Source organism: Bemisia tabaci, chromosome 1 (assembly GCF_918797505.1).
Source record: "Bemisia tabaci chromosome 1, PGI_BMITA_v3".
In the NCBI taxonomy this organism is placed as follows: Eukaryota; Metazoa; Arthropoda; class Insecta; order Hemiptera; family Aleyrodidae; genus Bemisia; species Bemisia tabaci.
In genome coordinates this window covers 70,068,745-70,096,422 of record NC_092793.1, presented here as the reverse complement: position 1 = coordinate 70,096,422, position 27,678 = coordinate 70,068,745, and the positions used below count along the sequence as shown (strand labels likewise).

At 40.2% G+C, this 27,678-nt stretch overlaps 1 protein-coding gene across 1 annotated transcript in view; it reads right to left on the bottom strand.

The window, feature by feature from the left end:
• Positions 1-21,619, bottom strand: part of for (cGMP-dependent protein kinase for) — a 241,135-nt gene extending 219,516 nt beyond the window's left edge. The window contains exons 1-2 of the mRNA XM_019060185.2: positions 21,453-21,619; positions 179-470 (exon numbers count right to left, since the gene is read on the bottom strand). Coding sequence (XP_018915730.1) covers positions 179-470; positions 21,453-21,513 — 353 coding nt within the window. The 5' untranslated portion in view covers positions 21,514-21,619. The remainder of the gene's footprint in view (positions 1-178; positions 471-21,452) is intronic.
• Positions 21,620-27,678: the final 6,059 nt, after the last annotated feature.

Sequence of the window (27,678 nt, the reverse complement as noted above, 5' to 3'; positions counted from 1 at the left end):
GCGAGATAAATTATCTGAAAAATTGGGAGGGAAAAATTCATAACTTTACCAGGAAATCGGCGTTTTGTCAAAGGAAATTTGGCAATGTCTGACGGCTCATACGGCGTTCTTTCTTGTAGCACGGCAGTATGGCTCATAGAGCTGAATCTTTCGTTGAAATGGACGGGAAGTGACTCACCTGTCATGTTTGTGATATGTCGGGAATTCCTTCTGGCTGAGTTCCTGGATAGTACTGAGTTCGCGGGGTTCTGCCGAGATACCCTGGGCGCGCTGCTTTCGGGGCAGCCGCGCTAAGTGGTTGTTATTTAGGTGGTTATGCGTCGGCGACAACGGATTACTAAAACACACGACACTCCGAAACCGATCCAACTGCGACATCAACTCCGCGATCTTACTCTCCAGCTCTAGGATTTTCCGCTCTTTCTCCATGAGCTGGATCTTCAGATCCTGGTCGTTGTTCGAGGCCATGTCTGCAACAAAAAAAATCACACAGTATTTTATTACACATCTAACAAAACCCTTCAGTGGCACAACATTTATGACAAGCAGAAGCGGATCAGCAATTTGGCAACACCGGATTTCTTTCATTTAAACCTATATAGAATAATCCACGGAAAAAAAGTGTCAGGGGTTATCCCTTAAAATTATGATACTACCCCAATTTGTTGGATGATATGGACATTTCTAATTAATTGTGGTAGTACCGCAACATTTGGGTTAGTTACCTAATTTATTGGGGTACTACCCTAATTAATTAAAGTGCTACCATAATTAGTTGGGGTACTACCACAATTAATTGGAAATGTCCATATCATCCAACAACCTCGTGCTTTTTTCCCGTGTCGATTCTGGTCAGAGCACCAGGTCCCTCCAAGAATCGACACATTTTCATGTGTTTAAACGGAGAAAAAAGGATGTTGCAAATTTGCTGGATCCGCTAATGCTGACGAGTAGCAGGTGAAGTAAAATTTCATTGACGTTTAAAAACGCACTTACTTCTGCCTTCTAGAAAACTTACAACTTGAATCAAGAAGTAAATAATATCATTCAAATCTGAGGGAAATAGAAAAAGGCTAATGTTGAGAATAATAAACAAAAATAGCCCGAATTATTTATCGATACAGCACAAGAAAATGAATAGACAAGGCTAAAATAGATGCATAAAAAATCATCAATTTTGAGTAAATTTTAAGTGGGTATATAGACTCATGCCGTGTTTTTGCTGATCAAGTGGATAGCGTCCGAAGGATTATCATTGAGTGCTACAGCCTGCAACCTCACAGTCGCTTGACTTTCAATTAGTAAACCTCATGATTGTCATGAGATACCTGTGCTTATTCTTAGCAGCCCGTGCGAGACAATTAAATTACAAGCAAAATAAAAAACTGAGTGTAACGAGGCTAAAAACAACAAATTAGATGAAAGTTCCTAGCCGAAACATTTTGAGTCGTCGAACTGAATTCGTGATCGTCATTGCTGCTTCATGCGCGTGAAAATTGTGTGACCTTAAAGCGATTTTTTTAATGAGGCAGTACAGCAAGGAGGATTGTAGTATCCTTAATCCTATGTTCAATTTCATGAGAACCCCAAAAAGTTAGTTAAAATGTTCCAAAAAAACATTTCTGAGGGAAAAAAAAGTTTGTCAAAACCCGACCAGTCAAAAGCTGACAGTCGAGTTGACACTGCAAGACTATGCTTGAAACAGAGTTCAGTCAATTAGCAAACCCTGTTACCACTGTCTAGCTACGTCTTCAGCGCCCGCCAAAAACATCGTTTTAAATGGATCTAATTTTTGGCACTATCAAAATGGGATCTCTCTGCTATTCACGGTTAAAACAAAAATCTAAGAAAATTTCTAGACTTAGTTCACTCCTAACCTTCAGAAAATTAAATGAAAAAATGAATGCCACCGACCCATTGGGCTGCAAAACAGGTATGGCTAAGAGCCATTCAGCGAATTCTTGCCGTACACCAGGGGCTCAAGAAGAAAGAAATTCAGCATTAAGCTTGATGCCCACGTAATCTTCTCACTGAGATATTTCTTAAATCATACCGTCGAGAGAGCTGCTCGCTAATAAAATGCGGAGTTGCATATAATCGTTTTCATTAGCGCGCACTGGTGTTACTCGTCAATGATTCAAAGCTATTTGTCGAAATCAATCTTTCATGCGTCTTCGAAGGCTTGCGTCAGGAGACCAGATGTCTTGCCCTTTTCCTTCGGTTTGGAACCTGTTGATACAGACATTAAGACAAAATAAAAGTGTAAACTAATGACTGACAATATCATTGACCTACGAGATGTCTTAATTGTACCGAATAGACAAATGAACGGCTATAGGGAAAGAATTTGATGTGACAAGATATGGTCGTCAAAAGTTCATACAAGACGCGTTAAACGTACCCATTGAAAAATTTTAAAATAAACTCCGTAACAGTAAATAGTATTTATTTGTTCGACTGAAAGTAAAAAACTAGGAGGTCAACCTCCTGGCAGCTACGCAGCTGAACCCCTAAAGGGCGCTTCGCACCTTTTTAAGGGTGTCAAGGGTTTTAAGGAGGGGGGGGGGCAGTGGGGCACTCTTTAAGACCCACTTCACAGGCCCTGTAAGTTTATCTCATTAGAATGAGCTCATATAGGGACTGATCATTATCGATAGCCGCAAAAGTCATGAAAATTGGCCCGGTCACAAAAAAATGAACATTTACATTATTTAAATGGGGAAAATTTACAAATGTATCCCGTGATGTAAGGGGCCATCCATAAATTACGTCACCTATTTCTTTCAATTTTTCGACACCCCCCCCCCCCCATCTTTTACCGTATCCAACCGTCATCCACTGCTAGACTCCCCCTAAACATTACGTTTTGTTCGAAGGAAACTGCAGAAAATCGATAAAAATCAGTTCAAATAGTCAAATTTCAAGCAAGCATATTCACCCTTTTTGCCGTTCGGAAAGCTCATATCATTCTTAGCTTGACCTCCCTCTCTCCTTGCATGCAATTTCGATGACAAAACGTGTAATGCGATGCTTGGTTTTCTAGCTCGTCAAGCTGTTTAGTAATATTTTCATACTGATTTTGCATGTGCGAAAGTCCGATTCTTTCGACATAAACTCGATAGTCTTCGGATAGACGGTGCACCGACTTTCGGACTTGACGAAACATCACTTAAAACCAGTCGAAAAAGGAAGGCGAGCAAGAATCAGGACGAAAAGGTGTGAACGGGATTCCGCTGTATTTATGAGCCTCGAAAGTCGTAAAATTCAAAGCCATCCGCCGAGACCTCGAATGGAATAAAAATAAAAAGCATGATCATGATGTAAAAAATTAAAATGACACATTAGCTCCACTGTTCGGAATGGTGGAGGCTCATTTCTTTTGCTCGGACTCGTAGCCCTTACTCAACCAATGAGTCGGCGGAGCTTTTTTACGATTAAACAACCGATTATGAGTCTAGACCGCGCGGCCTAATTTTGAGATTTTTGACCGTCTGAAGTATACGGGACTGGAGAAGACCCCATGAAATCAATGTTAAACACGAATTTATCGATCCTGGTCTGATCGTATTTGATACATGATACAACAGGCCTTCTATCGCTGCAATTGTATCGATATCGATTGGTTCATCGTGTAAACATAGACTCAAAAATCTATCGAGTGATTTGTGGAACACAATAGATCGTTGATTCTTATGATAGAGAATTTGCAGGTGGCAGAAATTTGATGAATTTCGTGTTTAAATGGAAACTATTGAGTGAACTGAATACGAGGATACCTTTGGTTCATGAATTGAACGATTATTGGAGAAAATATGACAAAATGATCTAATTTGCTAAAATACGTGTGTTTAAATGGGAAGTGCCGCCAGATGACGTCACTGGGCGGTGCATTTTCTCACTTTTACTTCTATTTTTATACTATTTCCCATTTCAGAAAAAATTGTTAAAAATACTGATAAATCAGCTCTTTTAAACACTTTCAGCTGAAGCAAAATAAAATTTGCATGCAAATTCTTCATAGGTGAAACAGTCAAGACTCTCTTCTTAAGCTTTTTTAACTTGAATCTTAAAATTTTGGTTTGAATTTATGTTCTACCATTTTGAAGCAATCCGTATATTGAACTCGTATCAAATCCGGTCTGAGCAATTCAACCATTACTTTCTTTCCATGATGCTCAATTCAAAGACATGTCACGTCGGAGATGCTTGACGCCATGATGCGTTAATTTGCACCCGAGCTTAGAGAATAAAATAATAATCTTCCTCGAATAAAAAAGCGTAAACTCGATTTGTGTTACATAAGCGGCTCATTATATCGACGGTTGGGTTTGAAATGGAAGTACGAGCGAACCAAAAACAGAATCCAGTTCAGGTTTCGGGAACGAGTGGCCTTGACCGTTAAATTAGTGCACGCTGTCGCTGCAAGACGCCGACAGCCGCGCCGACAACGCCATGCCGGCACCCACAGTGAAACGATCCATTTGAAGATATCGTACATGAAAAATTTCCTAAAAATTGAAAATTTTGATATCTATTTTGTCCTACTATCCATTTTTAGAGCTGTGTGAAACAGAAAATAATACGAGAAAACCAATGGCGCAGGGTGTCTACTACAACAGGCTGGCCAAAAATCGGTACTTTTACAGAACTTTTCCAGTACATTCCCAAGAAATTCAGTACCTCCTCAACAGAAAAATTCAGTACTTTTTCAGTGTCTCTATTTCAATAAATTCGGAATATTTCAAAATTTTGAATTTCTCGCTCAAATTGCGACAAAAATGAAAAAATTCCGGACCTTCTTGCGGAAATTCCGCACTTTTTCAGTACTGCCGGGCCGCCCTTAAAAAATCAGTACTTTTTCCGGACTTTCCGGACTTGTAGACACCCTGATGGAGCCACTTTTAAACTTCTGTATTTTGTATTAACGAAGATTTAATTCGGTGACCAAGAAAGCATGAAAAGTGGCTTCTAAGATCTCTAAATACAATTCAGGACGAAGGAACGTAACTCAATTCCAAGGTTGCAAAATTGACTCGCACAATCAATTTCTCACAAAAATATACCAGTGCAATTTCTGTCCGAAATTTTTTCAATTCTCGCGAGAGGTCAGAAGAAAAATTAGAGACATTTTCAGTTAGAAACGCTCAATATTCTCCAGGAAACAATGCAATATCCGAGAGAAAACTTAGCAACATTGAAAAGTAGTTAAGTTATTTCGCGAGGAGGACGCCGAATTGAGACAAAAATGAAATCGGGAGTCGAAGAGCTCAAGAATGGCGCGAAGACCTCGGCGAACCCGCGTTGGTATGATTCTAATGACACAGCGGGGCATTCTTACTTCAAGAATTTGGATCATCGCTGGTGAATTACTTGGTCCGAGACTGGTTTTCGAATGGGGAATCTCGATCTGTACTTAGCGATGAGCAAGATATTCGGCAACTGCGTGCACAATTTTAGCGTTTAATTGATGGCACATGTTGAGAAAACGAGTGCGGTGACGCTGGTGACAGTTTTCGATGGAAACAAATGAGGCGACAAGTTGCTCGCCGGTTGATGAACTCATCCAGTGGCGCAACATAATCGATTTTGAGAAAAATTCTGCCATCGACGGTCGGTAGTTTCCTGGTGAAATTGACGGAACTGAGAAAACCAGGGTCCAAAAAGAGTGGGTTCGGCCGAGTCCCCAACGTTGTTCTCATCAGGGACAATTTTCTTCAATGAAATCGTATTATTTTTTTAAATTTTTAGAAGAATAAGCTCAACGCACGGAGGAATTAAAAATTGCGAAAATCACAAGCTTAAACTACGATTAATTTTTTAACTTAGAAGATTGTTCTTTTACAACAGTCATATAAATTTATTCCAATGGGAGTGCGACTAAACCTTATTTCTAAATATTTATACTTATTTTTTAATAAAATGTCTACTATTGTAAACCACGGAACCACGGTACCACGGTTCATAGGGCTGACTATTGACTTTTCGGTTCAGGTGCCTGATCAAAGTTTCCAACAGCCTAACTGCGACTGATATTAATCCAAAGACAGGTTACCTCGGAAAAAATAACCTCGAAAATTTCTTTGAGTAAAACGGCGAAATAATTGATCAGCGAAAGCTGCAGTTATTCTGTATTAAGAGGATTAAATGGACTGGCATTTTGAAACTATAAATTCTAACTCTTCTGGAAAAACACTTATGTGCATAGGGAAACTAATGGCACATACGTTGTTCTTAAACCTGGCTAGAATCTATAGGTCCAAATTGCAAAATGAAGTCCAAATATAGATGATGTAACAGACCCTACGTCCCAAAAGGGAAGAGATAATTTGGTTATTTTTATTTTTTTGCTTTTTATTTCATGATATTTATTTTAAAAAGTTCCCCTATTCAGAACTAGGGTGACCACGCACCACTGTACTTTCCACTCGGCCCTGCTCTGTCGCTTTGTACAGGTGAAAAAACTATAAGGACAAAACCCTTAGTCACATCTATAGTTTATCGGCTTCGGAGGTAAACGTATGGTGCTGAGTGACATTGATTCAAGTAACACAGAATTAGGACAGAAGACGATAAAAAAGCGAAAAACAATGGGGCGGTTGAATTTGGAGTGTCGGAATCATGAGATACGCTGATGATCATCTTTTGAATTTCAAAAGCAACGCCATGTGCTACTTCAGCTCATTGAGATGAGCTCAAATCGCGGCGCGCCAGGTACGGATTAAGACGGTGATAAAATCACAACTGTGACAAATAGTTGAGATATTTGACAACTCAAACAATAAAGTTTCTCCTGAACTTTGCCGGTCGTAAAAAGGAGGATGCCCTTCGAATTTCACCCTTCTCTCTTGCAGGCCTCGCAAGCAGTGCCATGATCCAAGTCTTGATCATAATTATTGACCGTCAACTGAGATCGGTGGCACTTGTCGGACATTGATTCAAGACGTCATCGGGAATTCCATACCTTTTTCGATCATTCGCAATCCACCGGCATGAAATTATTTTTTAAAAAAAAAGAGAGAAAAAGGGAAATTTTTCCTACATTAATTTGAAATTGACCGTGGAATTTTCAATTCCCTTGTTCTTAGAGCTGATATATTCCGAGTTTATTCTTACGACGGTAACGAAAATATAAACGAGAAGAACCTGGCTGGAGAGGGGATTTTAATCACTCCTTTTTTCCCTAACAATTCGTTCACATTATTTTCATAAAAGTACTACTCCTTTTACTACACAGAAAAAACAGCGCTGAGCCCTAAAACTTCAGGTGAAATGGCGTCAACTACTACAGGCTGTAGAGCTGAGCCCTAAAGCTGAAGGGATCAGCACTATTTCCTTTAGTTGGCGCTATTTTACCTAAAGTGTTAGGGCTCAACACTAATTTTTTTTTCGGTGTACTAAAAATTCTTTAGCTAGATTTGTCCCGGAATTCCGGGTGTTCTCTGTTCTGTCTCCATACAAAGACACGGATGACGGAATCGTACGTTGGTGAAACGCAAAAACTGTAATGTTAATCTGGAGATGTTGGGATAGTTTTTAAAGGAGTTCGACGGCGCACAGTGGGTCGAGTCAATGGAAGAGCTCGGACAAAATTCGGAAACTTTAAAAGCTCATAACTCCGTTTATGCAAAACTTTGAGGTTCTAAAAGTGGTTTGATTGGTTTCCTTGTGAAATTTTCTTCTAGAGACACCCCTTAAAATTATTTAAATTAAACAAATATTTAAAAAAAAATATTTGAAAAATTTAAAAAAATTATTTAAAATTATTTTTTGAGGAGAACATATTGACATCATTCTTGGAAGTTTTGCAGAATTTTCTTCGCACAAAGAGGAAAAATCACGGCAGTTTTCAAGAATTGCCGTTGAGTATTTTTCCGTTTAAAAAATACAGTATGACAGGAAGCCTGCGACGTCGCAAACCAAGATACTTGGTTGCGGACTTACACTCTCGAGTTGTAACATTGTCAATTCTAACATAACGCCCGGAATAAATTGACTTAGCACGCGGCGTAAGCTTCACTGCCACTCTATTTCCTTTTCCCCGCGAGATGGCTTGGACAAAAGTTCCGTAATTTACATATGAAAGGCGAGTCTAGAGTTGAAAACGTGTGTTGGTTTACGTGTAGTGGTGAAGGTAGAATGAATGAAGCCTGGGAGGGTGAGGAAGGGAAGGGAGTCCATCTCACTTTCTACTATCATTTCTGCGATCGCGACTGTACAGGGTCGTTGGGTCACTAAGTTATCTGTAGAAACCATACTCTTGAAAAAAGTCCTCAAAATGACGACACAAATCGATACGGAACAAACATGCCTAGTCCCGCAGAAAAAGAGAGAGAAAAGGACGAGAAAGGAGAAAGATAAAAGTAAGGGGGAAAATAAGAGAGATACCTCTGTCTTCAAACAATGGAGAATTTGCAGGTGTCTGAAATTTGATGAATTTCGTGTTTAAGTGGGAACCACTGAATGAACTAAACACGAGGATGCCCTTGGTTTTTAAATTAAACAATTATTGGACGAAATATGACAAAATGATCTATTCTGATAAAATACATGCGTTTAAATGATAGACGCCGTTGGATGACGTCACTATGCGGTGCATTTTCTCACTTATCAGTCTATTCTTATACTATTTCTCATTTCAAAAAAAGGTATAAAAAAGTACTGCGAAATTGGCTCTTTAACCACTCTCAGCTGGTGCAATAAAAAAATTTGCGAGAAAATTCTCCATTCGCGAAGGGAAATTTGACAACATTGAAATGTAGTTACGTTCTTTCGTATATACTGCCGTGCTAAGGAAGAACGCCGTATGTACATTCGAGAGTTGTCGAATTTCCTTCGATGGAATGTTTATTTTTGAGGAAAATTATGAATATTTTTCCTTGAAATTTTCACAAGTTTTAGATCAAATTACAAAAAAAATTATCTGAGAAATGGTAGACAAAAATTCAACAATTTTCCTGAAAATTAGTGATTTTCCAGGGGAAATTTGACAATATTGAAATATAGTTACGTTCTTTCGTGGGGGTGGGGGGGGGGGGGGGACGTTATGCGAGCTCATTCGGTATCGGGGCTGGGAGCCAGACAGCGAGGTTAAACGCGTAATAATCGAACGGATTAAGAAATATGGCGGGAGGAAAATGCAAAAATAATGCTTCTAAAAGGTTTCAATAAAATGGTTGCCGCGAGATTTTTATCGTTTCGTTCGTTGTCGTGAGTGAACTCACTCGGTAGGAAGCGGGGGGAAAGAAGGCTACGCACGGAGAGTTGAGGTTAATCGTCTTAAGCTTTGGCTGGAATTCAAAGTTTGGAAAGACCCTGCAGCGATTCGATTCAGCGGACTCCATGAGGACATCAGTACAGGCAATACCATCTTAACATATCATTCCGCGAAAAGTGAGGTTAGAATATCTTGTTAGTCAAAAACATTGGTATTCGGGTATGAATAACACTCACCATTCACCGCGGTTCGAAATCTATGCAAATCTCATATCAGAGGTGGAATCAACGAGCACGCTTCAGGGTGTCTACTAAAACAGGCTGACCAAAAATCGGTACTTTTAAAGTACATTTTCAGTACATTTCCAAGAAATTCTGTACCTCCTCAAAATGCCAGTACTTTTTCAGTACCTCCAATTATTGACGAAATTCAAAAAATTAAATTTCGCTCAAATTGAGACAAAAATGACAAAAAAATTTAGAAAAATTCCTGACCTTCTTGCGGAATTTCCGCACTTTTTCAGTACTTCCGGACCGCCCTTAAAAAAATCAGTACTATCTCCGGACTTCCCGGAAATTCCGGACATGTGGACACCCTGCACTTTGAAACTTGCACTTTGATAAAGATATACTGTCGCACACAACACGGAATAAAAACTTAGCGCTGAGCCCTAACACTTTAGGCAAATTAGCACTAACTACATCAGACGGTAGGACTGAGCCATACAGCCTGTAGGGTTGCCTAAAGTTGTTGGGCTGGACCCTGAGGCTGTAGGGCTCATAGCAGTACTGCAAGTAGGTGGCTCTATTTTACCTAAAGTGTGAGGAGCCATTGTCATTGCTAAGTTGCTTTTTCCGTGAAAATAAATTTATCATATTCTACAAAAAGCCTTCCTCATTCCGCAAAAAAAGATGCGAAATTATTTGGTACCCATCTACCTGGGTAATATTCTAGCTGTGCCAATACTTCATCTGATTTGATACATGGAAATTATACATATACTGTGACAAAATTACTATTTACAGGACCGTAGATCATATGCGAAAAATGCAACAAGATCTGGCAACCTGATGCAGCTGTCGGTTGATATCGGTGAGCGTCTCGGCTATTCGTTCTTTTATCATTGACTTTGTACTTACTGCGTTGGAGGTATAAATTACGTTTGAAGTTTGAAAATGTATGACTGACAATCAATATTTTGTGAAAACTGACGGCAAAGTGATATCGGAGTCTCCTACTTATCTTTCAGTCAACTATTTATCATTTATTGTCACCGGTTAAACCTATAAATCGACCTTTCGTAAGGATTCGACAAATCGAACCATATGGTCATCGTCATGTTTCGTTAGGAATGTAATGACAAATGGACTGTATACGAGGCAAGAGGGAGGCATGACTGATAAAAAACCCATAAATGTAATTTGCAATGCAGCCTAATCGGTCCGCTGCAATTTAGAAGGCATGGCAGTGACCTAGTAAATCACCGATCAGCTACGACTATATAGATTCAAGTAGAAAAAAAGAAAAAAAAAATAAGAAGTTAACTTCTAAAAAAATTATTAATGGATTAAATCCTCTTGTCTTTCACAATGCACACAAGATCATTTTTTCACATTATTTTAAGGAAATGTGAAGCAACGGCTTCGGCTCACTTGGACTTTTCCCACCTTTTTGCGGGGAAAAAGTTACTTAATTCTCAATGGGTTACGTCGCGTTATATGGTGGAAGGAGGGAGGGGGGAGGGATAAAAACAGGGAAAATACATTAAGTAACACAAATTTGCTCCCTAATTCGATGTATGATGTTGCCAAACAACGTGTGTAAATTTTAGAGTTCTGATGTCACATAAACACAAGGTGTTCATTTGACATCCTACTTTTTGAAAGTGCAGAACAGTACACTGGAAAAAAAAAAAAAAAAACACATTGGATCTAGAGTCCAGACTCTTGAAAACATTGACAAGAGAAAGTACTCTCGATTCAATCGGATTTTTGCTTGAATCAAAACGAAATCCGCCTAAATTAAGAGGCTTGGTTCTTGATTTAAGATAGATTCTGATTGAATCAAGAGTACTTTTTCTTGTCGATATTTTTAAGAGTCTGGACTCTAGATTCAATGTGTTCTTTTTTTCTAGTGTAGAGAAGTGTGAATCACTGACTATCGATATTTTTCCATTTCAATCTGCTTTACAGAATCGATAATCGAAATGTTCGTTGCGAATACCCTGCAATCGATCCTTTCTTATAGTTTAAACGGCAGATCAATCGATTCACCGCTAAGCACGACTTGCCTCTGGTGCAGAGTGTGGCAGGTGCGCGAGATTCGAGGCTCACAGTCTAAATATTGATATGCTGCCATACTGCCATGCTAAGGAAAAACGCCGTATAAACATTCGAGAGTTGCCAAATTTCCCTCGATAAAACGATTATTTTTAAAGACAGTTATGAATATTTTTCATTGAAATTTTCAGGAGCTTTGGGTAAAATTGCGAAAAAAATTATCTAAAAAATTGGAAGCACTGGAAAAAAACACATTGGATCTAGAGTCCAGACTCTTGAAAACATTGACAAGAAAAAGGACTCTTGATTCAATCAGATTTAAGCGTTAATCAAAAGGGAATCCGCTCAAATTAAGAGGCTTTGTTCTTGATTTAAGCTAGATTCTGATTGAATCAAGAGTACTTTTTCTTGTCGATGTTTTCAAGAGTCTGGACTCTAGATCCAATGTGTTTTTTTTCTAGTGAGGAAAATACTCATAAGTTAACCAGGAAATTCGTTTTCATAAATGGAAATTGGGCAACACCTGAAGGTTCATACTGCGTTCTTCCTTGGCACGGCAGCAGAATGCTACTGTATGAAAACAGAGCACAAGAAGAAACGCCACGAAAAGCAGGTCTAGGTCGATATTTTCGCGAATTTTCGTGTCGATGCTCTCGATATTCCCGGAATTCGGGAGTAAGCGACTAAACCTAAATGGACATTCGTTAGGGTCCCGAATATTTTTACAAGCGGTACGTCTCTGAAATAAAACTGAAGTTGTCTCTCGGCTGTGTCGCGCACCGATGAGCGGCTGGCATAGACGCCGGCCAATCTGGAGAGTACCGCGAAATCTGAATTTTCAGGTGAGCGATGTGCGCTGAAATGGAGCGCGGCGATTACTTCTGAAAGTTGGTCACGGGGGCTGTGACGCAGCTCGGCGCTCGCATACAATGGAATGGAAGTCATCGAAACTCCCGAAGTGACAGAAAAACTAATGTCGAGGTCAAAACCGTTTTTTCCGGTCTTTCCTCGTCTCGCGTAGAGTATGAAGCTTTTAAATTTAACCCACGGTGTTGCAGTGTTGCTCCAGTCATTAATTTCACTTCCATCTTGGGCAGTTGTCGTCAAGAAAACAGTTGTTGAGCAAACAGAGGATCCGCGCACAAAGATCGGAGAATTTCAGTTCAGTTCAATGATGAGGCAGATTCTGCCGTGCTACACGGAGAAAAAAACCTCGTGCGTGGGACCCGAAGTTTAGGTCATATGGATCTCTGAAGTTTTCGGATTGAGCATCTGAACACTTTAGGTCTCGCTGTCGAGGTTCGGATCACACATCTGAAACTCCAGTTCTTACATCTGAAGTACTTCAGGTGTGAGAACCGAAGTTTTTCGGATGTGAGAACCGAGGTTTTTCGGATGTGAGAACCGAAGTACTTCAGATGTAAGAACTGAAGTTTCAGATATGTGATCCAAACTTCAGCAGCTGGACCTTAAGTGTTCAGATGCTCAATCCGAAAACTTCAGAGATCCATATGACCTAAACTTCGGGTCCAACGCACGAGGTCTTTTTCTCCGTGTAAGGAAGAACGCCGTATGAACATTCGAGAATCGCCAAATTTCTCCAGATAAAACATGGATTTTTGTTGAAAGTTTAACATGTTTTTCCTTGAAACTTTCAGATGTGCTAAATTAAATTGCGAACATTTTCTGAAGATTCTGAAAAAAGATATTCACAATTTTCTCAGGAAATTGGCTTTTTGCCGATGGAAATATGGAAACGTCTGAAGGCTCATATATTCTTTAGCTCGGCAGGATTGCCCCTTAACGCTCCTCCTGAATCGACACTTTCACGAGACGAAAGTCGGCAAATATGATACTTCCAACCACTGCTCTGTAAAATTGTCTCGTACAAAACACTCCATTCTCATGATTTTCTTTTTATTAATGCGCTAATCTGCCTCTGGGAATCTCGTCAACCGCGGTAAGTGTCGAGTGAATGGTCTTTTGGATCGGCTCACGCTAGCGAGCGGACTTATTTATTTATTTAGTCAATTGCCAAAACTTGCCCCGCTCCGGTTGAAAGTGAAACCACTCTTGCCACATTAAAAAGCATCAATCATTTCCCGTCGCGAGTCCCTGTAGATTATGTCGTGCGAATTTTCCTGCTGATAGGGCAACTTCGGTGGATTCGTTCCACTTCCGACCTATTTTCAAGAGGTGCATTTCGACCCTCCAATTAGTTAACCTTCATCTTGTGATTTTTAGACCCGAGCATATTTACCGCAAAGCAAATTCTAACCGCAGAGGTAGATGAACATTCAATTGAGAATTTGCAGGTATCCGATGTTTGATGAATTTCGCGTTTAAGCGGAAACTGCTGAGTAAACTGAACACGAATATACCCTTGGTTCATAAGTTTAACAGTTCTTGGAGGAGGTACGACAAAATTATCCAATCTACTAAAATACATATATAATTAAATGGGAAATGCTGCCGGATGATGTCACTAAGCGGCGCATTTTTTCACTATTGCATATATTTTTATACTATTTTTCATAACAGAAAACGATTATAAAAAATACTGCAGAACCAGCTCTACAAGCACTCTCGGATGGGATAAAAAATGTGCGTGCGAATTCTCCATTTATTTCCATGCTTAATTTACAAGCTGCTATATTGAGCGGAATGTTTCTTAACAACAGATGATTAGACTGAATTCAACAGAATTAGACTGTGACAAATTCTTGCGAAAAAGGAGTTGAGAATAGTTTAAAGCTTGACTACCACATTTTTTCCGTCAAGATTTCAAATTCGATCAAAATATTTTGAATGCAGACGAACGCGTTGTAACTAATCTCTAGCATTATTTTTTGGGAAGATTTACACAAACTCAAAGACAAGGTTGCCACAGAATTCAGAAAATGAAATTCTCTGACATTTCCCTGACAGATCTTGGTGAAATTCCCTGACGATTGAAGATGTGACGGTCTGACGGAGGGTTAAGAAGGCGTAATTGAAAATAGTTTTCAGGCAAAATTTGTTGTTCGAAACCTCGAACCCATTCTAGAAAGCAAATGAAGGTGATTTAACAAGTATTCCCTGGCATTTTCGTCATTTTCCCTGACTTTTTAGAATTCCCTGACATTTCCCGGTTTTCCCTGACTGAGGCAACCCTGCAAAGAGCTTCCTGCGCCCTCAATCAAAAGGAGCACTGGGGGAAAAAAAAACACATTGGATCTAGAGTCCAGACTCTTGAAAACATTGACAAGAAAAAATACTCTTGATTCAATCAGATTTTTGCTTAAATCAAAAGGAAGTCCGCTCAAATTAAGAGGCTTGGTTCTTGATTTGAGCAGAAATCCGATTAAATCAAGAGTATTTTTTCTTGTCGATGTTTTTAAGAGTCTGGACTCTAGATCCAATGTGTTTTTTTTTTTTTTTTTTTTTTTCCAGTGAACGAACATGAAACGGTGCTGGTGAACTTCCGACAGCTAATCGAACATTCGCACTCTTGATTCGAAGACGAAGAAGTCTAGCTTGTTAGCGGCTGAACCGGGTTGGATGCAAGCGGTTGGTCGCAAAGGCGCAGGTCGACGCGAGGGCGTAACTTCTGCATTAACGTGAGCCCTAGGAAACGTGGTACTATACGGTCGATAGGGCTCATCTCAAAATACATTGACGCTCCTACGACGACGTGAGGAGCGGGTGCGAAGTTGGTGACTGCGGACGCGGAGGTAATGAATTGCGCGACGTCGATGCGCTTTGCCTTCGCGGGTTCGCGAAGGGGCGCGGGCGGTGGGAGATCAGCCGAAGACAAGTGTACTAATGTGCAGCGGATCTGATCGATTAGCGCGCCGAGCCAGGTAATTACGCTCATTTGTCAACCGTCCATCTCAGACGTCGGACAAGCAAATCCGACTCGAATGATGACGTCACGAGTGAATGCTCAGTCGGCGTCGCTATTGGACGACGCGCGCTTGCCGGCTCCGGTCAACTGGAGTAAATACCTTTGAAGAGAGAGAAGGGGTAAAGTCCCTTTATATTGAGAGTAATGACAATGCGAATCCATTTCTGGTTGGTTCCTGTATTTTAGGCCTCCACAGTCTCACAAACGGGAATAAAGATTCCACTTCTACCAATTGCAAAAATTATAAACCGGAATGGACCGGGGATCGGCGGTACGGCGAGGAACAAATGGAATGAAAGAGATATGGTGAGAACGGACATGTTGGTAATTTTGGAGCTTGGGCCTGATCTGTGCATATGTGGTGGCCAATGAAAAAGCGTACACCACATGAAGCGATCGTTCAATTGGGGATCCGAACTGTCCCACCTGTTATTCTCGCCATAACCACAATAATATAGGTCCTGAGGAAATATTTTTACAACTAAAGGGTTAGTACGCTCCCTGACCTAAGTTTGAAATACCGACAAATATCTGCGAATACCCGGTCCCTTAAAATTGAAGGGAAATTCAATTTGAATTCAATTGAATTCAAATCCGGAAACAGAAGAGTTCCTACATGAAACCATCAAAACCTACGATCTTCGTCCAAACCTAATTTTAGGCCCTGGTGCTGGGGTGCAAAACTCACCGTCGGCGAAGCATAGGATCAGCCTACCTGAAGTTTTTATATAGATCAGGTGATGAGGCCATTAGGGTGTAAAAGAGCCTAAATTGTTACCCAATTTGTTGGATGATACGGACATTTTCAATTAATTGTGGTAGTATCTCAAGTTGGGATATTACTGCAACGTATATGTTATTAACCTAATTTATTGGGGTACTACCACAATTAATTGGAAAATTCCATATTATCATCCACCATTTCCACCAACCTTGTGCTCTTTTTTTCTGTACAGAGTTACCACCCGTCGTTTCAAACCTCAGTAAATACGCCTAACTATGTAAAAAGTGAAGTGCACGGTAAAAAATGCAGACCACGAGAGTACTCAACCAGCCATTGTAATTTACGTAATCCGAATGAATTTCCTTGCAAACGGGCAACGTTGAAGGGACATAAAACTCAAGTGTCATATTTGCGACACTGAAGCTGCTATCACGCGATCGATGCATTCTGACCGCTTGCGCATACGCGGCACCGGGAATGTTCAGTGCCAGTGGTCAGTAAAAATTGGTAAAGTTCTTAAGCATGTACTGTGCGCAGTCGGCTACTGCACCGTCTAACTGACCGTATGTGACGGCTGCCAGGTAACCAACTCACCGCAAGATAGGTTCGCTGCATTATATCGGAATGCTATATCTTTTCTTCCGACGGGATTGCGATTTCAGCCAAACGACTAGACGTTTATTTTAGGGTGATTTGCACCAGAAAATCTAAATTCAAATTGGAGACGGCGTCATCAAGCAAGATACAACTGTTGAGCGGTGAGTTTACATGAAAGAAACGTAAAGTCTCCAGCAACGATGGTATGATTTTAAACGAATCGAACGAACACACGTGTTACTTGTTCCTACAGGATATAAAATGAGAAAAAAAGGGAAAAACTTCAGGGAAAATTTCAATGTTACCACCGAATCGATCGGCTAAATGAAGCACCAAGAAGCATGATCTGAGCAGAGTTGTGAGATACCTGAGGAGTAAGTATGTGTCGTTTCTAGAGAAATAGAATCAATGGAAAATGAGCAGGTGCATACGAATTTCGTGTTCAAGTGGAAACTACTGAGTGAACTGAAAAAATGCACGTGTTTAAATGGGAAAAGCCGACAGGTGACGTGACTGGGCGGTGGATTTTCTTACTTTTAGATCTATTTTTACACCATTCCCCATACCGGGGACAAATTATAAAAAAGACTGAAAAATGAGCTCTTTGAGCACTCTCTGCAGATAAAGCAATAAAAAATGTGCGTGCAAATTCTCCATTAACGTGAGGCTCGGGACTGCACTTACGGAGGGTATCATTTGGACGTATTTCTGTCAAACGGAACTTTGTGCATTATGACGTGGACCCTGCTCTGCATATATTCTTATGGGTCTCAGGGCTCATATCTTAATGCACATAGTTCCGTTTGGTAGAAATACGTCCATTTCATCGTGTTAGTTCTATCAGGGTCAACAAAGTTAGGCACTAAGCAGTGCGAGAAAAGCAAATACTGGAGCATTGGATGATTTCAAGCGGTCTAGGTTAACAAATTGAATTTTTTGACGAAGGGGGCTCTCATGTTTGCCAGTAGCTATTTTTCCGCATCTCGACCTGTTGCTTGTCCGTGATGTTGGCTGTCTTGTTTTCGCCTTGCCATCAATCATCGTGTAAGTGTGCAGTCTAAAATCCAACACATTCGCTGCTCAGAGTTAGCTTGCTACGGTGCGGTGTTGGAAAATTGCTGTGTCGAAGGCATGCCCATGAATGATTCAATAGAGAGAGAGAGAGAGGGGGGGGAGGAGGCAAGACAGACTGTCAGACAGACAGAGAAAGACATTTACAAAAGGAAGCGCAAGTATTTAGAGTGTTCCAGGGGCATGGCGTGCTATGCGATATATCGATTGAGCTGCCATTTAAACCTATGGAAAAGGATCGATAAACAGGATGTTACCAACTAACACCTTAATAATCGATTATTTAAAATGACTTCAAATGGGGAATTGTCGATAGTAGATCATTCACGCCTCGCCACTGGAGTATTCGGTCGGGCTGGTCCAATGGATCACGGGACTGGATATGTTGATCTTTTTCATTCAAACTGGCTTGAGGAATAGGAAATCCTTTCCCCGAAAGTTTATTTCTTTCTTTTTTATCTATATTTTCCCCCTTTTTTCTGAGGGATGGTGAAGATCACATTTTAGATGTATGAACTTACGGAACTGCTAGAATAGGATAGACGTTGGTATTGCGATTAATAAGAGCGCATAATTAGTTGCCAAGTTTTCTTTGTTAAAGCTTGACATTTTTGGATGTTTTCAATAATAAGGAGTTCAATGGGCAAATCGTGTTACTATGATAGCTAGTTGGATCGGGGAGAGAGAGGAGCAGCAGAAATCTTCTAGTTGGAAGAGAGAAAAATTTTGAAAGGGATCAGCGGAAAGGTCCCGACTATAAATAATTCGATAGAGTAAGAATTTACGATTCAAGTCCACACTTCCTCTACCGTAAATTTTCCCGAGAAACACGATGGCGGTGCTTTCGGTTTCCTCAGAAACAAACTTCGAAGTTCAATCTAACATCTCAAAGTTGAGGCCGCAATGGAAGGGATTTTATACCCTATGCATTGCAGAGTACACCCTCCACCTTACATCCAGTCAAACTCATCGTGCACAGATGGTGCTGCAAATACATTGGAAGGTTACCAGGACTGCACCCTTTGAGTCCTCGCGCAAAGAGACAACCATTCTAATGTTTCTCCTCCTCACCTATGCTTATATACCTGGTTCGACTGGATATAGGTAGATCTCCTCTATCACGATCTCAACTTGGAGAGATATTTATAAACTTAGAAGCTCAAAGATAACCATTGGCACCATCGCATATCTCGCAAAATTTAAAAAAAAGGAGTAAGGACTTAAATTGGCAAAACCTACGAAAATGTTGACAAAAATTACGAAACAACGTTCCACGACACCAGCCAAGGGGAGACTTGATAGGGTACTTATTGATGGTCCCGAGGGTATTCTGTGGTTCTCGGTAGTGAGCATATTTTCGCAACGTTTACTTGCCTAAGGCAGCACTGCATGTTGCTATATAATTGATTTCACAAGACAGCCGCAGGACGGAAAGCCCGGCAGTTGTTGCCAAATTTATTTTCAAGAGTAGAAAACTATTAATGGAGTTGTCATGCATTGAGTGCAGCTGCCAATGAGAGAAGAGATCGGGACGTTCACATGTGCACTCCATCGCCACAGCAAAGTGTGGAGGATAAAAAACACTCTATCGTGCTAGGGAAGAACGACGTATGAGCCTTCCGCGTTGCCAAATTGTGATCGGAAAATACAAGAATTTTCTGGGCAGCTTTTGACTTGTTTTCTTTGGAATTGTAAAAGCGACTCGATCACTGAAATTAAAGTAATATTTCAACGAAAAATTTACTTAACTTTCCTCAAAAATAAATAATTCATAAGGGGAAATCTGAAAACACTCGAATATTGATACGGCGTTTTTCCTCAGTACGGCAGAAAATAATGTGATGCACAGCGGCAAGACGTACGCAAAGATGGACCAGTTGCACATAAGAGGTATGGAACTGTGCATGCACTAAACTGAAAGAAAATTGATACAGGAAACCACGCGAAATTCATGCCACACAGGTCGGAAAAATCTTTTCGCAGCATTTTTCCGAGAGTTGACGAAGTGAGAAATATGAGATTGCAGCAGGTACGTTTTCCGGGCAAAACTTAGAAGAGTCCGCAATTTTACATCGAACTTTCAGGCACTTAAAATCCATCACGCAAGGGGCAAAAAATTGAGATGATGGATTTAAAAACCTTCGCGACAGACGCGAAGTATTTCCTTGCAAAAACTGTGACTAAAAGTATGTGTCGAGCAAAATTGCGGCCAAAATCGATTGTATGCAATTTGATTGCATATTACAGCTAAGATTTTCTACGAAATCGTTCTGGTTTTGGATCTGTTAGCTCATATGAGATTTTAAGTATCACAGACATTGATAAATTGCAAAAATTCTCTTTTCAATATATAGACTAATTTTCTCGTTTAAGCTCCTGTCCCACGACTTTGCCAATGGATGCAAAAAATGTACCTACTAACTACCATTTTTTCTTCTTTAAATGCAACTGGTATGAGCTTCTAATTCTTTTCGATAAGTGAAAAAACGTGATAAAGAACACAAATAAGAAGCATCTAAACTGCGAGTCACCAAGACTATTCTAAGATCACGTTTTCTAAGACCTGTTTTGGAGACGGAGTTAAGAGTTAGACGAACGATTAATTAATTTCATCGATGCCAAGGAAGCAGTTTGTTGAAAATGTGAAAAAAAGCTTTGTGCTCAAAGAGATCCGAGAAAAGAGGACAAAAAAACCTATTCAACTTGATAAAAACTGGTGAATATGCATGAGCTACGGAAGTACAACACGTGGGCTTTCCGATCCTATCGGTTTTTTTCTTTCTTTTTTTGTACATTTCAGTGGTTCTTGGATACAAACAAGTTATTTTTAGACAGGTCACTTGCTTTCTGCACGGATGTGCGTCAAGTTTATCTTGATTTTCAGACAAAAATCGCTATGCTGAATTCTACTCGTACCTAACGAATGAATTTGCTTAAACGTTGCGAGTGTAAACATACAAATCGAGCTAATTGGTGATGGCATGCAATTAGATGCAGAGAATAATTATGACGTTTCGAATGTTACAACGATAACAATGTTCAGGGCATTTTTTCCTTAACTCTACTTTCTTTTCGAAGTCTATAGATAAAATTTGTCCACTCTGCGCTGAAGAAGAACCAGGGTTAAAATTACCAAATTAGTGATGCACGAATGAACTTTTAATTAATAGATTCCAATACTGGACAATAATTGTAAAAAGTTTTCAAAATTAAGTGATAATTTGACTAACGTAGCGGTAAGATTAACAAATGATGATAAAAAATACCGATATAATTGGTTATGGCTGCTAATAATTCAGAACACATACGAAACACCACCAATTTGACAATTTCAACCCTTGTTTTTCTTCGGTGTGTCTGGGTGGGTTCTTCTAATGGTGCATGAACAAAACGATCTTCACAGACCATCACACCGCAATCACACGCTGAATGTGGCTTGAATGTGGAAGTCATCGGTCCGATGCCTGCAACGATTCAGCAACGATTCTCAGCGACCATCGGAAAATGTTGGATTTGTCTGAACTATTCGAATAGATTTGATACACATCTGGATGAAAATAACTCGAATTTGCGACATTTCAGCCGTTGGGCGAAGACTGTTGACTCTTACATTCAGCTGCTGAATTCAGCGTGTGATTCCGGCATGACGGTACTCCGGGCAAAACAAGATCAGCAACCTACTTGAGTGCTCGACTTCCAGCTGATTGGTTATCCTCTGACATGCCCACGAGATGTAAAACATGACGTCACGCAACCCGATAGAAACGTCACTCGAAAACCGAAAAAGCCCGAGCGGCAACCGGCGCAACGGCGAACCGGACGCTTCGGATGATCCGACTGAACTTGAAAACTCGAATCGAAAAGCCAGATAATTGCAGCCAGACAGCGACATTGTTGCCTGCCTAATCGTGCATAACGAACCGATAAACAGGCACCGCTAGAAATATTCCTATCGCCTCCCGATGATACTCTATCAGAAAATACTGCAGGGGCATTACTGCCGTGGTGAGGAAAAACGCCGTATGAACCATCAGGCGTTGCCAAATTTCCGTGTCTACAAATCACGAATTTTCCTGGACAATCGTATGATATTTCTCCTTCAATTTTGCAGATAGATTTCGTTGCAATTTAATGTAAAAAAATCTGAAAATGACAAAGAATAGTATTCATAACTTGCGTCATAAATAAACATTTTATCAAAGGAAATTGGAACTCTCGAATGTTCATACGACGTTCTTCCTTAGCATAGCAGATTACTTGTCCCCGCATTGGCGGTGGAACTCCATCGAACGTCTGCTGAGAAAAAAACACTGTGCGAACATTCAAAAGTTGCCACATTTCCACCGAAAAACCACGAATTTTCAGAAAAGTCGAGGGTGGTTTGGCTTCGAATTTTTCGGAATGTATTTTCCGAAATTCGTTCGAATACATCTGAAAATTTCAAACGAGACATGTTCGCAACTTTTTTCGCACATTAATATTTCGCCAAAGGCGACTCAGCAACAATCGAAGACTCATACGGCGTTCTTCAGCACGGCTGTGCGGATAAAAGCGTATATCAAAGGTCATGAAAGTCAAGACAATTTATCGCGTGATCATACTTCAGTGGAGAGGACGGTGGTGGAGTTGGCAACGGCGGAGGGGGCAGGGGGCAAGGTCACGTGACGAGAGGAGTGACCGCGTGCCGGGCTGCGGGAGAAAATAACGTCGCGTCGGGTGGTTTCCGGATGATTCGCCGCGAACTGGCGCCCCTGTTCGGCGCGGACCCGAGAAAAGCTCGGCTGGCCTATGACCCGCTAAAACAAATAACATGATAACGTCTCGGGAATTCGTCCCGCTGCGCTGCAGTCGCTCCACGTGAGGGACCGATATGACGGCCCTTGACTGGAACTCGTCCTTAAAGGATGCATTCTCCCGGGGCTTTTGGACCATAGAGAAAAAAAAGGAGGTGTTTGCATTTCGGGCATCTTGGAATTTTTTGAATGATTTGATGACGTAGGTCGGTACAGCGGCATTTATCCTGTCGATTTTCTTGGAAATGGTGTAATTTAAGGAAAAAAGTCATTCTATAAAAAGTGCTTGAGATTATATATTGAGTTGATTTCAGTGAAAAAAATCGGACATTATGGTCCGTTTTTCATAATTCGAATTCCGGATTTCGCTGGCCAGGTTGTGACGACCTACGTCACAGGGTAAACAAACCTCAAGATGCAAACACCTCCTTTTGTTTCTTTATGCTTTTGGACTAATATAGGCTGGGAGGAGACGAAAGGGACCACCAGTGAAAGGGTGGCGATGGGAATTTTAAATGAAATGCAGTGCTGCCATTTCCCGGAATTAATTCCGAAATTCGGAATTTTTCCCGGAATCTTCTGAATCCCCGGAATTTTCAGCTATTTTCGGAGTTTCCTCGAAACTAGCGGTTTTTCGCTAGTTTGACCATTTGTTTGGATCAAATTTAGGGACTTTCTGATCAAATTTGACGATCTTCGGCACCGAGTCCGGGCGTACTTCGGAATTTCCCGGAATTTTTGACCAATCGGAATTTTTCTCGGAACTTTGGCAAATCGGAATTATTTCGGAATCCTTGGATAAAATAAAATGACAGCACTGATGAAATGATAGTGTGCCAACTCCCCGAAGAACTTGGGTGGACAGGGTACTATAATTGCGGATACGTGTCGCAACACACCAGGGAACGCTGAGAAAGCGCCTCTCAATACTCTCGTGTACAGGACACAGAATAAAAAAGAGCAAGGGTTTGTTGGATAGTAAAGGCATTTCCAATCAATTAGGGTAGTATCCAAAAAAATTAGGTTACTAACCTAAATGTTGCGATACTACCCCAACTTGATTTGCAGTGTATACCTCAATTAATTGGAGTAGACTGCAGGAACTTCAAGGGTTCCCCCGAAATAAATTTAAGATCCCCCATGAGTTTTATACATACCGAGCCAGACACGTGCAGTAACGTGGTCGACAGTTTTTTCCCCTCAAAACAGCCCACTTAAATGTTTTGTTCCCCCAAAAACAGCGCGCTTGAATATTTTGTTCCCCACTATGCAAAAAAAAACCTCCCCTTTCTCACAGGGTTCCCCCATATTTCTCGTCCTCACAGAGTTCCCTCATTTTGAGGGATCGGACTAAGACCGCAAGCCAGTCCCGTGATCGGGTGGAGAATTTGCATGCAGATTTTTCATTGCTTCATCTGAAAGTGTTTAAAGAGCTGATTTCACAGTATTTTTTTTTAATTTCTTTCTGATACGGGAAATAGTATGAAAATAGATTTAAAAGTGAGAAAATGCACCGCCTAGTGACGTTATCTGGCGGCGTTTCCCATTTAAACACATGTATTTTAGCTGATTAGATCATTTTGCCTTATCTTCTCCAATAATTGTTCAATTCATGAACCAAGGATATCCTCGTGTTCAGTTGACACAGTAGTTTTCACTTAGACACGAAATTCATCAAATTTCAGACCCTGCAAATTCTCTATTTTAGGGGATAGCCCCTAACACTTTTTATCACTTTAAAGAATCGATCCTTGGTGAGGCAAGCTGCCTCACCTAAAATCGATATTTTCAATGGATTTAAATGGAGGGAAACCAGTGTTGCCAACTTCCAAGACTCGTCACTGTCCGTCTTTCCCTTTTCATGAACCGTTGAAATGAGCACAGACAGTCGACGGATGAGGTTGGAAACGGAGACCTTTGAAACGCTGAATAAACAAATCAATCACGAATGAATCTGAGCAGTATCGACAGCAATACCTAATTAACATTTTTGAACGTATAATTAAAACATTATGTGAGCTCTTTTTGAATTGATTTCGAAGACACTGGGCTTCATACTCACCAGGCTATCGAGGGAGAACAGGAAGTGCAAAAATTCAGGGTCCGAGATAAATGGGACCTGGTAGCTCTCTGAGCCAGAAGAGAATTTTATGCCCGGGAATCCTCCGTGATATCATAAGACGTATACGTCGTTGTGAATAAAAGCTTATGTGCTTCTTGAGTAGTTTGAGGTTCGTCATCGCGACATATTAGAAAGAATTTTGCGTAAGCAAAAATGGTAAAGTAAGCAAAAAGATCTCAATATACCCAATTTCTAGAACGTCGCTCACAGTGTAATCAATCAGCCTAGGTACACCATTATGCAGAGTGGTTACTTTATATACTTAGGCTGAATTCTATGCATTGGATGTAATATCAAAATCACGGATATCGGAACATTTGTAAGATACTGGTTCCTTTTTGAATTTTTAGAAAGAGACAGAGCCATTACAGTGCCTAGAGATACTTTCAGTTGTTTCTTCCTATTATCCTATTTTGAGAATCTTCATACATATAAGCTGGCAAATATCCGCTAAAATAGCTAGCAAAAGCGTGCATAAATCATTCAATTTGTCGAATCGAACGTTTAATTTTCGCATTCGCATACTTTCAGCTTCAATTCAAGTTTTACAGGCGAGAGTTTGTGGCAGAAACAACTGAAATGTGCTTTTAGGGCGATGGACTCCTTTTTTGCAAAAAAGTTACAGTTAATCCACCATTTTATCAAATTTTCTTCGAACTTCCGTTGTTTCTTTATTCCTGCCACAGACTCATTATAAAATCAGTAGTACTGATTTTCACCGCGATTTTGGTCCACATAGACCAGCTCATTTCCTAGCAAGTCCCACGAAAATTTAGCCAACCACGATCTTGTCCGCACATACAAATGTACCCGGCAAATACGTATATTTTGAGGGAAAATCCCCCGTGGACGATTTAAAGTATGATGGGGAAATCATTTTTTTTGTTTTCCGTGCAAAATTAGAACAGGATTGGACTTAACTTGGACTTTTGCATATAGGATCTTTGCGGGAAGGAGATATTTTCACCTTAGGTTATGCATGTTATAGGGACATTGACTTTAAAATATGTAGGAAACGATACATTTTTCATGCTAATGAGATACGGTCTCATCATCGCCAGGTTCCCAAGCGTGTTTCCCCAAATAGGTATCAGGAAGGTAGGGAGTATGAGGGTAAATGAGGAAGTTTATTTAGATCGCATTACGCAGAGAGAAGCCAAGCTACATCAACTACTGCCAAATTTAATGTTTTACATGAAGACGTTTGGCAGATTTTTGTGCTTTCAGTGAATTTTCTGCGTAGTACGAGACAAATTGCTTTAAATTTTCAAAGGAATATGCACAACGTCCATTGTAAAAAATAAATTACCTGATTAAAGGCAATAGCTGATGTCCTTTCTGCTAAACGAAGCTTGAAAAAGACCTCGATAGTCGATACACATATCAGTCGCGAACGACAGCGCAGCAAGACACGCGTATTACGCGCATTTCGGTGCGAGCAAGAAAAACTAGGGAGCCTTCAATTTCTCTTCATGCAACACGCGTATCCATGGAGCACGAATAGTTGCACCCAGGCGCCGTTGGTAGGTAAACTCTACTTCTTTACGCGCATCCATCAACTGCAAAACTGAGGGAAACGGAGAAAAATTCGATGGTGAAGGAGAAATTACCAAACCACGTACCTCGATTTGCGACCTCATAAATCTCCTGTTACATTCCACTTTTTTAAGGAGACCTAATAATCGTTTCCGCTCAATATATCGTTTGGTTTTCCTCCGTTTTTATTACCAAAAAAATTTGCGTAAAAATTTGAGCGGATTTCAATGAAAAAATGAATAACAAGTGAAAATTTTTAAACCGAAAAATGTACGGTATTAGAAGTGTGTGGTTGGGTATTTTCGCCATCTCTGTGGTATACGACGCGACGTCTGTACATCATGAAGGAAGGCCTATCTGTGGTCGTCAATAAATTCAATAACAAAATGATTGCCTCATCGCAATGTGACCACTTAATATTGCTCTTTTCTAGGTGATTGCGCAAGTGGAACGTCGCGTCGCGAAGATCGAGAATATGCAAGAAAGTAAAATGATTAACCTCAAGCATCAGTTACAAGAAAGATTGAGGCACAATGCCTAGTTTGCGATATTTCCGATCTAGGCAAATGTACTTAGCTACGTTAACTGTAAATAATGATGGCCAAAGTGCGGAAACCATGTATCATACAGGTTCCGACAGTTTGCAGACTTTCCTGAATATCCTATATGTTTTTTCTTTGGGAAAAACTAATCAATGTGAATTTCTTTGAAAACATCCTTGATTCAGGGCTTGCGTTGCATATATATTCTTCAACCTTCCAATTCCCTGACATTTTCTCTCATTGTGACCCTGACTATTTTCACTATTTCCCTGGAGTGTCCTAAAAGTTTCAAATTCTCTGACTTTCTCTGACCTTGGAACAAAAGTTTCACTTCGTTTTAATTAGACATACGCTATGGCTTACGTTTTTTGAAACTGAAAATATGCATCTCCCCACAATCCAAATTGAAAAATTGTTTCCAAAATTCTTCTCAAAAATGACCCTATCAAGTAAAAAAAAAGGGGGGGGGGTGGGGGCGGAGAATCTCGAAGGGTTATCTATTAATGCGATCATATAAGAGAGTTAGAGATTATTGAGGGAATCTCAAGGTATATTTTAATGCATAAAATCTCTATGTCATTTACTATCTTTCTCATTTTCTAAAGCCAAAATTTTCGACTCTCTGTGTAATTACAAAGGATCAGTGATTCATGAAATCAACTGCTTAAAATACAGTACTAGTTTGCTGCACAAAACATTAAAACTGTGTAATTCTATTGATTTATAGTTATCTATTTCAAATTTACAATATCATTAATTTAGTTATTTAACATAATTTTGTCACAGCACGAATTAAAAGATGCACTGCAGAGAAATTAGAACACTCAGAAGTATTCCTGCGCGACTTTGCTGGGATAGATGAAGACGCACGGAATAGCAATCATAGAGGGTCGTGGAGCCACCCTCAATGTAAA